The sequence below is a fragment of the Haliotis cracherodii genome, unplaced genomic scaffold (assembly GCF_022045235.1).
Source record: "Haliotis cracherodii isolate W230 unplaced genomic scaffold, xgHalCrac1.p SCAF_1, whole genome shotgun sequence".
NCBI classification, from domain to species: domain Eukaryota; kingdom Metazoa; phylum Mollusca; class Gastropoda; order Lepetellida; family Haliotidae; genus Haliotis; species Haliotis cracherodii.
Genome location: NW_027266264.1, coordinates 1,477,976 through 1,495,809, shown reverse-complemented (window position 1 = coordinate 1,495,809; position 17,834 = coordinate 1,477,976). Strand labels below are relative to the sequence as shown.

At 41.5% G+C, this 17,834-nt stretch overlaps 1 protein-coding gene across 2 annotated transcripts; it reads left to right on the top strand.

The window, feature by feature from the left end:
• The first annotated feature begins 3,172 nt into the window (after positions 1–3,172).
• Positions 3,173–7,301, top strand: LOC139458710 (uncharacterized). Of its 2 annotated transcripts, none has more exons than XM_071240122.1 (2): positions 3,173–3,251; positions 6,117–7,301. In XM_071240122.1, the coding sequence occupies exon 2, from the start codon at positions 6,175–6,177 to the stop codon at positions 7,144–7,146; it is 972 nt and encodes a 323-aa protein (XP_071096223.1). In that variant the 5' UTR covers positions 3,173–3,251; positions 6,117–6,174; the 3' UTR covers positions 7,147–7,301. The 2 variants fall into 2 exon arrangements, with proteins under 2 accessions (XP_071096223.1, XP_071096228.1); XM_071240127.1 differs by lacking the exon at positions 3,173–3,251 and adding an exon at positions 3,553–3,621.
• The last annotated feature ends 10,533 nt before the right edge of the window (positions 7,302–17,834 follow it).

Here is a 17,834-nt window from a genome sequence, read left to right as displayed (position 1 = left end):
TGAAAAATCGTTCTCTACTGGCCGCGCATAACAAACATTGATCGACCATATTTGATTTTGCGGAATTAAACAGGAAGAAAATATGCTATGTCTTTTAATTATATATTTTTTGTAATTTACAAGCTTTTTCTGCAGGCAACACCATACAGTGAGCCATGTTAACACCATGTTACCACCATTCATGAAGCTCGGTGAAGTGCTGTTTAAGTATTATCCACTCACGTCTCCACACATAAAGTGCTGAATCCTAATATACCACATGGTTAAAGGTTTCACACCATTGTTTTTTTATTTTCAAATAATATTGGTGTTTATATCATACTTTCTTTTCTTTTAAATATCTGGATATAACATATTGTAACCACAGTTACCTGGACATTTAAAGTTGGTATGAAGGGCGATGAATGACAGCTGTTGCCCCAGACGGTCCCTGGGACTTGGTCACGTCACACGATGGAAGACGAAGTGGTTGAAAGGATAGTGAAAGCATTGTTACCATGGGGTACAGTTACATAACATGTCTTTACATAACTGATTTCGGTTTCTGCATTTAAATTTGAGCACGTCACTTTTGGAGAAAAAAAAAACATGTCTCGTCAGAAACATATGTTACAGTCAATGTCTGTAATCAGACAATATGTACATTTTTTGCCAGAGTAGTTTAGCCAATCTGTACATTACCCTAGTGAATCAGTCAATGTACAAACTGCCTGATTATATATAGACATTGACTGTAACATACACGGTACGATTTTTCTTTTGAAATGTCCCTTTTATATTTAAATGTGAAATATGCACAGAGGCAAGCCTTGGCCATGATAGGACTTGTGCTGACCACTAGCGCTAGATGTGTCTCTCGTCAACCACTATACCGCTACAGGCGTCACTCGTTAACCACTATACCGCTACAGGTGTCACTCGTCAACCACTATACCGCTACAGGCGTCACTCGTTAACCACTATACCGCTACAGGCGTCACTCGTCAACCACTATACAGCTACAGGCGTCACTCGTTAACCACTATACCGCTAGAGGAGTCACTCATTAACCACTACCTCTAGGGGTGTCACTCATTAACCACTATACCGCTAGAGGTGTCACTCATTAACAGCTATACCGCTAGATGTGTCCCTCGTCAATCACTATACCGCTAGAGGTGTCACTCGTTAACCACTATACCGCTAGAGGTGTCACTCATTACCCACTATACCGCTAGAGGTGACACTCGTTAACCACTATACGGCTACATGTGTCCCTCGTCAATCACTATACCGCTAGAGGTGTCACTCGTTAACCACTATACCGCTACAGGTGTCACTCGTTAACCACTATACCGCTAGAGGTGTCACTCATTAACCACTATACCGCTAGAGGTGTCAATCATTAACCACTATACCGCTAGAGGTGTCACTCATTAACCACTATACCGCTAGAGGTGTCACTCGTTAACCACTATACCGCTAGAGGTGTCACTCGTTAACCACTACCCCTTGGAGAGTCACTCATTAACCATGGGGGTGGATTACGTGTTTGTGGGTCAAGTGTGGGTCTAGTCTGTGTGCGCCTCATGTGCGTATCACGTGCCATATGTGCATCACATGTCATTGTGTATTCACCCATGTGTGTGTATGTGTATGTGTCTGTGTGTCATACTTTATTTATTTGAGATTCTTTGTCTGGCGTTATTATTAAGACTACTTCTGAAATTATTATTGTATCATCAATAGAAACAACAAGATGCCCAAGGCCCGCGTGTTCCATCAAACACAAGGAGTAGTTGTACGTTTAACTGTCAAGCAGGCCTCTGACTAGTTAACACTCTGTCCGTACAGTCACGGCGCATCGCACTGGTACTTAGCCTTGCTCGAGGGCTGTACTGAATGATAAGACCATGGTTGTATAGTAATTTTATCCCTATAATAGGAAAGGACGCCAATCTCTTATAGAGACAATTTTTTCTTATTATTTATATAATCTAGAAATTGTGATTGAAACTAATATCTTTTGCTTTAGAGACTTGTGCAAGTCTAACCGGTACTGGACTATCAGCGAAACGGAGAAGTCTTTAAACCGTCATCAAGGAAACGACTTCTTCCGCGTTGTGACTCGGTGAAAGAGGCTGTCGTCCATAAAAAAAACATGACTTCACGTCGTGGACACCTCCTCTGGATCCCTATGCAACCGAGTCAGCGAGCCAGACCAACCGATTCTCACACGGATCTTCACGTGTCATGTTGGTCATACTACATCGCAATAGGATTTCGTGAGGTTGCTGCGGTATGCTGGTAATCGACAAAGGGCCGACCCGGTCTGTAACCTGGCCCTGTCGCGACACCATGCAACATGGGGACAGATGACCAGCGGCCGCTTCTAACAGACATCTCTAATTTCAGTAGAGATGAATAACATACTTATCACAAATATATCTACTCATGAATACATATCTAAGACCTAACATGAAGATGTCAAATGCATCTGAGTATGAGAATTAGTCTCATTTAATCTAGCGTATGTCTATATGATACAATAGGGAGATTTGGCCCCTTATTATAATTAGACACGTCATCATGTCTAAGGGCTGTATAACAAGTGACGAATATCCCATGTGACATATAGGGGGCGGATGTGGGTCAAGGGGGCTTCTGGGGTGGGGGTGGGATGGTATCACTGAGCAACATGTATGTGTGTTTGGTATAGATCGAATGTATCATCGTTGGTTCCCGAGGTATCCTGAAATCTGAACTTCATCTCTGCTGAGAAATAGTCCTGGGGGCCGTTCTGGATGTACAAAGCGATCTTAGTGCTATGGTGATCGTAACTCTACGATACCTTAACATAGACTTACGACAATCGTAGCGCTAAGCTGTTTCGTCCAACGGCACCCTGCACTCTGGCTGTTGCCCGGGATATCGTCATTTAACTTTATCAAATCCAATCTACATTATAAAAGCAAAATCCAGCTATCTACATTACACATATTAAATCAAAATTATAAATAAATTTGTTTAAAAGAGAGAAATGTTATAAAAGATTTCATAGACGAGGCCACCAATGTCACGCAACGTCGAGAGACGGCGAGGGCCCATATTCCGATTTCAAACGGAACGTAGCGAAGATACCCGAGTCTCCACCGGAAGTGAATCTTGTTTACAATTTGTTACCTCCAGTTCAGCTGATTCCATGTGCTGATGCACGGTGTCAGCTGATATGCCTGCAGTGTGACACTTCTACCTCTCCGATGGATTAATGTGTAGATATTTTTCTGAACTTTTTATATGCAAAAAGGAAACGTTTGTGCACAATTTATGTCATCTCGCTTTCTCGTCGAGCGTGTCTGCTGACCACCGGCGTCCCTGAACGCTGTTCCCCAGCAGTTCGGGTTAATTAGGCTATACTGCTTGATGTACAGTTAACTGTGCCACTGAGGACTGTATTATGATACATATTACCATCTGTAGTAAAGATGTATTGTAATACTCTGTAAATGATGATGCAAGGGAAAGACTTCCCCCATCCAAAAGTTACAGGCCTACGTGCCGCCCATTCCTTATATTTGTGTATATTTATGGGGTATACGGGCGAAAGTCATATCCTTTTTAAAAATAGCATTCTCTTATCAGGTGTGTAAAACAATATCAATACCAGATCATACTCAATAAATTTCATAATGAACTTAATGGGATAATAAAGCTATTGTATATTTGTGAATCTGTTTGTGACCAGGCTGCATGGTGTCTCCAGAGTAGGCCCTTGGTACCCACAGGACGACCCAGCCCCGTGGTCGGTCACAGGACTACCCAGCCCCGTGGTCGGTCACAGGACGACCCAGCCCCGTGGTCGGTCACAGGACTACCCAGCCCCGTGGTCGGTCACAGGACTACCCAGCCCCGTGGTCGGTCACAGGACTACCCAGCCCCGTGGTCGGTCACAGGACGACCCAGCCCCGTGGTCGGTCACAGGACGACCCAGCCCCGTGGTCATTCACAGGACTACCCAGCCCCGTTGTCAGTCACAGGACTACCCAGCCCCGTGGTCAGTCACAGGACTACCCAGCCCCGTGGTCAGTCACAGGACTACCCAGCCCCGTTGTCAGTCACAGGACTACCCAGCCCCGTGGTCATTCACAGGACTACCCAGCCCCGTGGTCAGTCACAGGACTACCCAGCCACGTGGTCAGTCACAGGACTACAGTAACTATAATACTTCATGGCTACACTACAAGTCGCGAATCTTGGTATTTCTTTCTATGCTCACATTCCTTCTGACCTTTATATGTGTGCCTGAACGTTGCCATACGCCTATATAACTTGCATCCTTGCGGCCGTTTACTAATGCAAATCAGTAACCAGGAAGTGCTTGCTTCTTAAACAATTTCAATTTCTGCAGAATGTTCCTTCTACTGTTACTAAGGATTTATTAACATGTTGATACAAGTTTACTTCTGGCATCTTTTTAGCATTAAAATTGCCTTACACCAATATATCAATGGACTACGATATGACCCGCAGTTTCCCAAGTAAACTTTCTCTATCGACCTGAACTAGATCGTCTGCACATTCATGGTGACAAATAAGGCAATGGAAGTGACGTAGTCTACATATTTTTCCCGCTATGTGGCCAGATTGTTTTAATAGGTGATATAAGGGCCATAATTCCATACCTAGCAGTACGTTCTTCACCAGTAGCCAAATGATACATACATACTGTTGTCATTAAAAGGAGTGTTTTTTAAATATTTATTGTTAGCTTTTAACATTTTTTTCCACTTTTTGGGAAAATTTATTTTCATCCAATTTTTAAATAAAAATCTTAAGCTATCTTTCCTGATATTTTGTTATTGATTAAAAAAAATAATTCTTACTTTTTGGTAAATATGCTTTGAATACCTACTAATTATTACACATACTGAATTGTGCTTGTGCTGTCTTTGGATAAATTACTGAAGTCTGGCATCATCATATCTAGTGGTACTGGTAGGTACAATTATGTATTGTTTTTGTCCAATTCAGACCTCCATACACAACTTTTCCACGATAGGCTGGAGTTGTCGTTGCGACGAATGTAAATAATGAACTTTTATCAGTATAATATGCATAGTGAAATAAAATAATTGATATCTGAAATAGATAACACGATCAATCATAAAGGTTAGCTAGTGGGTTTTGTTCTGTTTCCCCGGTTTTCCGAGGTTGCAGGCTACTATAATCTGGAATGCAATATTTAACCCTATTTAGAATGTAGTGTTTATGAGACTGATGTGATATTAGTGTAGAGCGTTTTAAAATGTATTGTTTACAAGACTGTGATGTCATAATAGTTTTGTGCATTTTAGAATGTAGTGTTTGGTAGTACTGTGCTTGTCGTAAGAGGCCACTAACGGGATCAGGTGGTCAGGCTTGCTGACTTGGTTGATGCATGTCATCGTATCCAAATAATGTAGATCAATGTTCATGATGTCAATCACTGGATTGTCTGGTCCAGACTTGATTATTTACAGACTGCTGCCATATAGCTGGAATATTGCTGAGTACGGTGTTAAACAACAAACAAGCCATCAAATAAACATTTATTGTGTTCAACTAATTTTTGTTTCGCAACAGTTTCCAGAAAAGTCAGTTTTGATAATCAAACCAAATAGTTCCATAGCTGGTTAAATATTTTTGATTGAATCCCAGATTATCTCTGATTATGTTACCATGGTAGCCAGCGCCTTGCCTCAAACGGTAGTAGTAGAATCCTATGTGGCCTTCAGTTTCCTTCCCATGGTGCGTTAAAACTGTTCAAATTAATTAGGCGATAAACATTACATGTTTTCAGATTGTCAGGTTTTATCAAGTATCTGATATCCTGACATTTCATTTGGAACCAACAGTGTTAGCTGAAAGTTTTGAGTATTAAGTATTCTGGGCATAGAATAATCAATAAAATGGCCTGTTTTGAAAAAGATACTTATCAAGAAATGGTATGTTTACGAAATGGGTAGTCAATAAGATTTCCAGGCTTTGAATCCCATTAAATGTTTTTCAACCAATCAAATTGCAGCACACATTTCATTTGATCATTGAAACAAGCTAATCAAGAAGAAAATCATATTCCATTTGATTTGTATTTCCAGGTTTTTCCCCAAAGCATGACCCTGATGGAATCGGTATGTGATCCTTGGCGCCACTAATATGGATTATGAATGTGACACAGAAAGAAAACTGTCGCCAACCTTGGCCAAGTCCAGAGTGTTGGAGAATGCCATCATTAACAATAGTTCCAGTGACCTTCAAGACTTGCTCAAACACATCAATGTCAATCTACCTCTCAACGACCGCCAGGAAACTGCATTGATCCTTGCAGTGAAACTGAGTCATATTGATATGGTCCAGATTTTGCTCAGACAGAAAAACTGTGATAAAAATTATGTCAACATAAGCAACTGTTCTCCCCTAGATCTAGCGCTGGTTACAACTTTCGACAACCGTCTGGAACCACGCCATGCTATATGCTGGCAGATTGTCTCAGTTCTATTGGAGAATCATGCAGAACCTGTCCGCAAGGATGCCATGATGTACGTTATTCGCACAGCCCTCAAAATTGAGGACCATGACTTTATCTTCCGTATCATCGACACATGCATAGCTCATGCGACGTCACTACAGTTCCATGATTTACTACTTCAGAAGCTGCACCGGCTTCAGCCCATGTGTGCTGGAATCATTGACCCTTTCCTGCAGCGCTCGGCCGACTTTACTGTCAAACTCTTAAAGATTGTGAATGGTGAAAATCTGTGTGTTGTTTTCAATTCTTTTGAATACTACAAAGAATCCCACTGGGCATGCAGAGAGACAAAAGCATCAGTATTTCGGAAACTGATCCTGTATGCCAGTGGGGCAGGCTGGCATTATACAAAGTCAGACGTGAGTGTCATCAAGAAGATCTGCCCCGAGATAGCAAGGTGGTGCTGGAGGTACGAGAGCAGTCCCCTGTCCTTGATGCACCAGTGCCGAATCACACTCAGACGAAGTATCACTTGTTTTGTACCTGATGCGCTGTTTCAGATGCAGCTTCCAGAGACCATTAAGAATTATATCTCCTTGGGAGAAATTGACTTCTTGTTTAAGACTAAGGCCATGGTGCTTGAGGATTTCATGTTTTGACCTTCATATTGTGAATGAACTCGAATTGACCACTAACAAGGACAGAATAGGGCAGAGTTGGACACTGTGTCGGACGTGGTGCTGAGGACCATGCAGGGTATTTTGTCACAGAAATCAGCAGGTATATCCTGACTGTCTGTCCCCAGGCTGTCAGGGAGACCATGAACACTGATGAAAGCAATTTGTCTGCTTTCAGACAAAAAATTAAAGTTTCAACCAAATACTCTTTTTGTCTCTATCCTGAAACTTTTTGTGGATATCTAGCACCTTAACTGGACTCAGATCCAAGCATGTGAGAAGAAAGTTATTATTTTCTTCCTATTGTAAAAACAACTTTTATAATCTTGAAGGTCAAGGAAACTGAAACTTTAGTATGATATGTAGCAAAAGAAAAGACAATAACGCACAGTAATAAGCACATCCTCTGAATATTACATTATTGCATTACAGCCATCCCATGTTAAGCAGTGACGAGTGCACTGTATCACTAGGAACATGGCAGGTAAGCTACATTGTCTTCGTGGGGCGGTGGGGTAGCCTTGTGGTTAAAGTGTATGCTTGTCACGCTGAAGACCCGGGTTGGATTCCCCTCATGGGTGAATGTGTGAAGCCCATTTCTGATGCCCCCCGCTATGATATTGCTGGAATATTGCAAAAGGCTGCGTAAAACAATACTCAATCACTTACTCACATTGTCCTGGTGTTAAGGTAGCCTTCGAGCACTCACTCCATGTGCTGCTGATAAGCATGTTAGAAGAGGCTACCATTATCATTCTATGTTTAGGAGGAGGCTAAGCAAGTTTATTAAACTATTAGCCTTTGAACATGGTTTTTCAACAATTAGAAATGTTTGGTTCCTGGTCAAAAGTCATGAACATAGACATACATACAATACATACAACTAGATAGCAATATGCATGAATTCCCAAAACAAATAAGCAGGAGAAGTAGTATTTGGTTGAAAACACTTGTGACATTTTGATGCCAACAGCCATGGAGCCTTATGGGCATTAAGAAGTTTGAAGAACATGAATACATGACACTTTTTTATTGATAACAACTTCTTTTATTCTTTGTCACAATGTTTCAGAGCTACTTTTGTTGCTTCATCAGGTAAATATACAGAGTGAACATACAGAGTTAATATATATTCATGGTGATATGTTAACACAAGGTAGGGTTTATGTACAAAGATAACAAAAAATGACGTAGCCAATGAGATTAACACTAGAGAAGCCAATGAAGTACGATGACGGTGAGTGGTTGAGCTGGGGCTGGCTGTGGTAACACTAACAACAGAAGGTGATCAAGATGTCCATTTGTGGTTGATGCTATGATGAGAGAACAGTTGAGTACACGCTGGGTAGGTAGATGCCCTTGTCTCTGTTCATGGCTGGCTTTTTTCTTTGGATTTCCTCATTTTCCAGTGATTGATGCTAGTATGGAGATTTCTCTGGAAGAAGAGGAAACTTCCAGGAACTATTGAAAACTAAGAGAAAGAAGCCAGTCATTAACAGACCAAGTGTTACATGGCTGTTGTTAGACAATGTTGGCAGTTGTTGGACAATGTTGGCAGTTGTTGGACAATGTTGGCAGTTGTTGGACAATGTTGGCAGTTGTTGGACAATGTTGGCAGTTATTGGACAATGTTGGCAGTTATTGGACAATGTTGGCAGTTGTTGGAGGGCTTTGTATATGAGTGCCAGTTAAAATAAAGACCAACCTCAAAATTTACATATCACTTGACATGCTTAATTCATTAACTAAAATGATTTTGATTTTGTCTTGAAAGAAAATGTTTTGAGGAGGAAATGTATTTTGCAACTTCTTTTGCACAAAAGTTTATTGACACACATCTATTTATTTTTCATTTTGATCTCACCTTTGCTATTTTCATGGACATGACTTGTTCATTGAGAAAGGAACGATTGATTCAAAGCATATGATTCTATGGTGTATTGGCCAACCCCTGGTTGAAGCCTTCATCATGTTCAGCTTCTCTTGCCAAAGCACTGATTTCCTTAGAAGCTTTAACAGTGTGTAAATAAGTATAATAACTGATCACACAAACAAGTGAATCTTTGATTTAAACAAATTCTTGTTCATGTGAGGGCACGGGTGGCCCAGTGGTCTAAGGCGCCGCGATTCTCTGCACAGAGTTGCGTCCCTTGGGCATGCCAGAAACCTATGATTGTGGGTTCGAATCCTGGTTCGCCCTGATTATGTTTCTAGGTTTGTCAGCACCATCTAGGTTTGTCAGCACCCATGCTCATGGGTTTCACCGAAGTGGTAAACGTCTGAAACCAGCATCACTTCAGGCTTTCCTCCCACATTAAGCTGACACATTGTGATATAACTGGAATAATGTTTAAAGTGGCGTTAAACCCAACTCACTCACTCACCCTTGTACATGTCATTAAAGTATACCCCATTTTGTTGAACATTTCCTGCAACGTTTGTCTAAGGAGTTTCGTGATCTCCTGATCACAAACTTTGCACAAGATGATTTATTACATATTTATGCTACTGTATATTTCCAGATGTTACTGACTATAAAACATCCATGTTAACTGTGCTGCTGTGATATAAAGCCATCCTTCGCCTTTGTTGTGTACTTTGTGAGAACATTAGATGCTCCATCCTCAATTAGCCAGTGTGTTATATCTCTATTAAATAAGGATAAATATCTTGGGCCCTTTAGCCACAATAGCTTCATTTCCCAAGTGATGTCGCCATTTCTCTTATCACTAACTTAGCACAGAATTTAGTTCATGGAATCAGAAGATTGCTCTTTAAGTACATGTGGCTCAGATGATGACTTCCTGTGTAGTAGATGGGGAAGGAAGTCCTCATGCTAACACATGTTTACAGTTGTGTTGGAAATGCAGAAGGCGAGTCAAGTACTGGCGATTTCACCCGTGAAGATCCGGGTTAGAATAGGTCTTCAGCAACCCATGCTTGTCTTAAAAGGTTGGTTTGTTGTTTAACGCCGCACTCAGCAATATTCCAGCTATATGACAGCAGGTCTGTAAAATAATCGAGTCTGGACCAGACAATCCAGTGATTGAGATCATGAGCATCGATCCGCGCAATTGGGATCGATTACATGTATCAACCAAGTCAGCGAGCCTGACCACCCGATCCCGTTAATCGCCTTTTACGACAAGCATAGTCGCCTTTTACGGCAAGTATGGGTTGCTGAAGACCTATTCTACCCCGGAATCTTCACGGGTCTGTTGTAAAAGGCGACTATGCTTGTCATAAGAGGTGACAAACAGAATCAGATGGTCAGGCTTGCTGACTTTGTTGATGCATGTCATCATATCCCAATTGTGTGGATGGATGCTCAAGATGTCCATCACTCGATTGTCTCGATTATTTACAGACCGCAGTCATATAGCTGGAATATTAATTAGCATTAAACAAACTGGTGATATCACTGCTTGTTTCTTTCATGACGCAGTCATCATGCTCGTTGGTAGTGAATGGGTAATGATATTCATCATGATAGAAAGGAGATGGATACACTGGATAAATGAGGATGAAAAACCCTGGCCTACAATGTAACATATTTCTTCTTAAAATGATATTTTCCTGTAGAAATTATGCCTGACATGCATGAAATATCAGTGATGTATGTGGAGGTAATACCAAAGACTTCAAGGTCCAAATTAAGAAAATCTTAAATGTGAAGATCTTTTAATTATATGATGCCATCATGCACATTATGTACATATTGACATAGAAAACGTCATCCACAAGTAAATGCGAGTGTCCACTCTCAATTCTAAGCAAGCAATTATTTGTGATGTAATCACTGGCCTCCAGCTTCACTTTGCTGGGGCACTATTCAGTGGTATTTGTGTATGAAGTACTTAATCTGGTGTATTGGTGTTATTGTTCTCCATGGTGTAAACAGTATAAAGATCTGAAAATGTCTTACCATAAGCACAACAAAATCACAGAAGTATTAAATGGTGACTGATGTGTGATACTTTGTGTTGTACATCTGTCCACTCAGCCTTATCCTAGGCAGCAGATCAAGAAGAATGGTTAGAATCTCAATTCCTTAAGTTCGGTGTGGGGGATTAACAAGTATGCAAGGTTTCCATCCAAACTTTTCAGGACTTTTACAGTTCAAGTCAGAAAAACGACAGCTTCAATCATATTGTCTCTCTGAAAATGAACAGCATTATTATCACAGTTATAATGAGATGAAAAATAAGAAAGATTGTGCCAGTTAACAAAGATCTAAGGACATCCAGTTAAGGTCACGTCAGAACGACCTTTCACAACCTTTAACTGACCAATAGAATGACTTTACAAGCAGGAAGTCAACTTTAGCCAATCAGAAAGCAGCTTTCTCAAGCATAACAGCACTAGTTTCAAACTGGCGTCTTTGATTTCAAACTTCGCTTTGAAAATATTTCGACATAGTTCTCGATTCAAAATTTGAAAATTGAACGAAAGAAAATTCTGGAATGTCTAATAGATGGCCGAGATTGTATGGCAATACTTCCCACGGGGTACGGAAAGTCTCTGTATGTTTTTTCCAATTGAAGTTAGAGATAGATGATGATTTTCACGGAGTTCATCGTACAGCCTCTAACGGTTTGGAATACCCCCGGGTTGCATGATAAGAAAATGTATCCCGACTCTTACTTTCCTTATCTGGTAGATGACGTTCTGATTGGTCGGATGAAAGTTCGTTCTGACGTGACCCGTAATGGGGTGTTCTAAGATCTTTGTTTACCCAGTAGCGGCAGCAAGAACTAAGATCTGTTTTTTTATGAGATTGGAATCCTTCCTGGGAAGGAGGGTGCATCTCCATAACATGGGCTATGTTTTGATTAACTTCCTGCTTAGCAAATCCGCTATGATTTGTGTGCCTTCCATTCTGAAAGCCTTTGAGGATGTCGACTTTTTAAATGATAATGGGGGGTGTCAGGATGTACGTCTCCAGTCTTAAGGAATTAAGATTTTTATTTAACGTCCAAATTTGGAACTGTTCCCTTACGCTGAAACCAGCTCCTGACCACCTGTTGCTGCAGCGTGTTGACCGATGATCCATCAATCTGAACACCGCAACTTAATCTCTAAAGTTGCGCCTTGTATGAGAGAAGCCATTTCATTGTGCAGGACTGAGATCAAAGCCAGTTATCAGCTATATAATGCCTCATTAATGTAAACTTGTCACTTCCGGTACTGTTCTGAATGTGATGGAGTCTTTCCCTGACTTTTCAAATTGTTATCTACAATTCTTCATTCCGATTTCTAAACTTTCTATATGTGTGCCGTCAATGGCAATATTGTGATGTTGGTTCTTGCATATTGAATTACATAGATATGATAGTTAATCATGATAGAAAACATTCTCAAATATCGAGTTAGCTCTGGTGTTAGTGTATCCTTGCTAAGTAGTGACATAGTCACCTGTTATATGTGACATAGACCCTTGTCATTTGTAATACAAACGTGTTATCTGTGACGTCCCATTATCTGATGCTGACCTCTTTTTTTTGTTATGCTGACCCTATTTGTGATGGAGACCCCTGACTTTGTTTTGCTGACTCATGTTTTCTGTGATGGAAATCTGTTTTCTGTTATGCCGACCCGTTATCTGTTATGCTGACCCGTGTTTTCCGTGATGGAAATCTGTTTTCTGTTATGCCGACCCGTTATCTGTTATGCTGACCCGTGTTTTCCGTGATGGAAATCTGTTTTTTGTTATGCTGACCTGTTATCTGTTATGCTGACCTGTGTTTTCTGTGATGGAAATCTGTTTTATATTATGCTGACTCTTTATCTGTTATGCTGACACCTGTTTCCTGTGTTGGAAATCCCTGTTTTCTGTGATGAAAATCCCTGTCATCTCTGTCACAGATAACAGAGGTCTATGTCTCAGATTTTAGCTGACACTTCATCATCAATAAATGAAACAATGACTTTTTCTAGTTGCGTTCACATGTTGCCTAGCAATGCTGGTTTACACACTAGGTAGTTAATGTTCAACTTTTTGTCAGTTGACGTCATCACATCCTCGATTAAGTGTATTAAATCTCCATAATGTCATGATAAGTACCCTGGGCCCATCCGCTTCAGGTCAATCCTGATTTAAATAAGTGCATTCTCGCTACCTGATCATAGAACACTCATGGGAATCAGAGTCTCTGTTAAACTAGTGACAAGAGAGACAGAGATGGCGACACCACTCAGATGGCTAGATCCAGGGTAGTTATCATAATGGAGATATAACGCCCTGAAAGAGGGGAAAGACAAATTCAAACAACACTGTTGGCTGTTTCCTTTACACAGGAGGCTTGATCACACTGTCAAGTGTCCACATCAAGGAAACTGTTTATGTTAGCTTATCCAGTCTCATGCTAGTTGCTTATCTCATCTCATTTCTGAAAGGTTGTGGAAACTGCCTGTGCTGTGTTTCCACTGCTGAGCCACGCAGGCGCGCCAGAACCATGTGACTAAGCAGTGTGACTAAGAACTTCCTACCTTACAGAACAACCAGTCATCCCTACAAGCTCTTCCCTAGGCAGCAGAAGGTCAACGCCCTAAGATTGAATCTTTTGCTGTCTCCTAACACAGTAAGAGCCTTCAGACATTAGTCAAGAAGAGAAGCAGCTCTTCCTCCTCATTGAAGTCGTCTCCAGCCAAGAGATAGCATGTTGTCACAAAGTTCATCACCACCACGAAGCCGTTTGCATCATTATCTGTTAAGGTATCCATGAAGCCAGCTTTGAAGTTGCTGAAGAAAGATTCCTGCACGCAGCCGACCACCTGCAAGCAGCTTCAGACCGTGGCGAAATCCTCAGTATCCTGGCAGACGCTGTCATGCATGTTGGATTACTTCTTTATGCAGCCATGGACCATCCACGGACCTTCACGCAGCCTCAGACCTTAAAAAAAGCCACAGACCTTCAGGCAGCAGGTTCTACTTGCTGTCAAGCAGCATCAGACCTTCACGCAGCCACAGACCTTTACGCAGCAGGTTCTACTTGCTGTCAAGCAGCATCAGACCTTCACGCAGCCACAGACCCATTGACGCAGCAGGTTCTACTTGCTGTCAAGCAGCATCAGACCTTCACGCAGCCACAGACCTTCACGCAGCAGGTTCTACTTGCTGTCAAGCAGCATCAGACCTTCACGCAGCCACAGACCGTCATGCAGCAGGTTCTACTTGCTGTCAAGCAGCATCAGACCTTCACGCAGCCACAGACCTTCACGCAGCAGATTCTACTTGCTGTCAAGAAGCATCAGACCTTCACGCAGCCACAGACCTTCACGCAGCAGATTCTACTTGCTGTCAAGAAGCATCAGACCTTCACGCAGCCACAGACCTTCACGTAGCCACAGACTTTCATGCAGTAGGTTCTACTTGCTGTCAAGAAGCATCAGACCTTCACGCAGCCACAGACCTTCACGTAGCCACAGACCTTCACGCAGCAGATTCTACTTGCTGTCAAGAAGCATCAGACCTTCACGCAGCCACAGACCTTCACGTAGCTACAGACTTTCATGCAGTAGGTTCTACTTGCTGTCAAGCAGCATCAGACCTTCACGCAGCCACAGACCTTCAGGCAGCCACAGACCTTCACGCAGCAGGTTCTACTTGCTGTCAAGCAGCCACAGACCTTCAGGCAGCCACAGACCTTCACGCAGCAGATTCTACTTGCTGTCAAGCAGCATCAGACCTTCACGCAGCCACAGACCTTCACGCAGCAGGTTCTACTTGCAGCTTCAATTGATGAATAAAGACACTTACCCCTTCAATGTCATTTTCTGAAGAAATTTCTCACGCTCTCAGAGAAGAGTATCATCTTCAGACCCTGGCTTGCCTCCTCTTGAGCTGTCTCCCTTCACGAAGACACATACCTTGACAAAGGTGCACATCTCTTAGAGGACAAAGCTATCATCCACGAAGCCTCCCTCCTCTGGGAAAGTGGACACCTGCATGCAACCCTCAGTCGTCTCATCGATCATCACCGTAGCTCATTAAGCCTACTGGTTCGGAGACGTTAGGACAGTCTGGATCGCACCAGATCCTGTCATCGTCATTCAAGATGTGGTACAGACCATGTCATGTTAGGGAGGACAGGCGCAGATGCGACATTTAGGAACAGCATCATCACCAGTCTCATGATCGATACCCTTGTCTAAACAGGGAAGATCATCACAAAATTAACGATCGATTAGACATTCGACAGATTCGTCATGTGCTAGCCGCGTCCCAGGATCAATGTTATTCATATATTCTCACCCAAGGATCCAAATCCTGGCTAGTGTGGTTGCAGTTATGTTATCGGTTCGGTGTATCTGTACCAAGAGGATCATTGGCCATTCATTGACGATCAAGAGAGTATAGGCATTAACTGGGTTATTCTTCGAGATTTCACCAGTATGATTGGCAGGACTTCGTCTTAAACTCTCGAACTGGCCAAATCTTCATTCAAAACAAGTTCATCCAAGACCGGATCTCTACAAACTTCACATATGGAACATATTACATTCAACCTCACTAGAAGAGGACACTCAGCCAAGGCAGCCAGGCAGTATCCGTACCCCACAAAGATGTAAGAAGATCAACAAGATGGTTTCATGTTCCCATGGGGTTTTATGAACGTATCACAGTCTGGCTCACCATGACAGGTGGAACACACTGTGGACTTCAAGCAATCAGCATGAGTCGGAATACGGTAATAGGTGTATTTTCAGTAAAAATATCATTTATACTTATCCTGACTCATACGCATAAGTACCCTCCCCGCTGTCCGCTCTTCTCCTGATGTGTGTTTCGGCTAATAATAAGAGAGGAAAGAGGAAATGAGAGAGTGATGAGTTGGCTTTGTCAAGTGCACCTTCTCTGCTCAGGGGTGCGTTGGGTTGAAATGTTTTTTTCTGTTCACTTGGAACACAGCACAGGAAAATTCCACTATCTTTTGGAAATGAGATGAGATAAGCAATTTGTATCAGTCAGGGTAAGTAGGTATGATATTTTTACTTTAAAAATACATATTGCCAGTTGTAAATAACTTTATGTCAATAGTTGGTGTATGTGCAGTGTCATGTGTATCTGTTAGAGCATTGTCTTCACTCTTCATTTTTGACTAGATGTGACATGATGATCCTGAAGTGAAAGTGCAATATTTGGGTGTTATCATTTAAAATTCTCAACCTTTTGGGCTTGTGTATTTTGAAATTAAATTTTCATGAATTTGTGTGTTTACCAGAGCTGGGTCTGTAGCAGAGATGATTCTTTTGTCCAACATTAGTAAATGGTCAAGTTGCCAATTGTGGAATTTTGAATGCCCTTTCATTTATCATGGTTATACTGTTGTTCTAATTTATATGTCAGTGGACATTTATTGCAGTGTAATTAAAAGATGGTAATTTCATTGTTGTGGTTTACTGCCATGACCTGTCACTTCACTTGAAGCATCAGATACAGCAGTCAGTCCTCACATCAAGTTTCAGCAGTAGATAACAGCAAACTTTACCATCCTGAGACTATTGGTTGTATTTCAAACACTGTTCTTACCAACGTTTTGTTTTTTTATATGTAAAGTATGGCACTGTATATAAGCTGTTACAGGGTTATAACATTTGTAGAAACATCAGTATTACTGAGATGATTTGTGTAAGCTTGGTCAAGACTGTTTATTGTTATGAATGATATATATTTTGTTACCAATTGTGATGTCAACCGTTTCATTTTTCAAATGGTGCAAGTTCTGTGTTTATTTTCATATTTTTTCAACTATTGTAACTTATTACATATTGGCTTTTGATATGGAATTAAAGAATTCAAGTCCAATGTGAAATGTTTGTTTATTTAGAAGTACTGGAACAACTCCCCCGGACACACTACACCTCACACACCGATATAGCACTCAGCTGATTGACTCCGGGGCAGAGATTAAGACTGATGGGCCAGTCTGTTCTCCCACACGTGTCTGTCCATGATGTGGGTACATGTTCGTAACATTCTTCCACGGGTTCATGTGCCAAGTTACTGTTAAGTGACCAGTTCTAATCAGTCAGAGATTTTAGCATTTGCTATTGATTTAAAATTGATAACTTCAAAGAAAATGGAGCTTTAGTCTGATATTGAAAGTGTAGGAACAGATAGATACGTGATGTCTGAGGGAGAGGCTCATTCTGAAGACTTCAGGGAACAAGTTGGAAGCTCATTCTTCAAGATACAAAATAAAGCAACTAAATTGTTTGTTTATTGTGAAACACTGTACTCAGCAATATTCCAGCTATATGATGGTGGTCTGTAAATAATCGACCAGACAATCCAGTGATTGACATCATGAGCATCATTGACATCTCCGCAATTGGGATATGATGACATGCATCGACCAAGTCAGCAAGCCTGATCACCCAATCCTGTTAGTCGCCTCTTATGACAAGCATGGGTTCCTGAAAAGCTATTCTAACATGGATCTTCATGGGTCTAAAGCAACTAAAGTATCAATCTTGTGGAACAATGTTTGTCAAATGACAGTGTTTGGGTGGACACAGTGGCTGCAAGAGTAGATTGGCCATAACTTTTTTCAAGCAAGTGATTGTAGAGCTACGAGTATTGTGCTTCAAATCAGTAGCGCAGAGAATGCTTCATCACCATCACTGGCCTGAGCACCGTTCCACAAAGCAATCTTAGTGCTACAACT

Coding starts and splice junctions, on each gene's coding strand:
- LOC139458710 (XM_071240122.1), top strand. CDS start 6,175: ATGGATTATGAATGTGACACAGAAAGAAAACTGTCGCCAACCTTGGCC.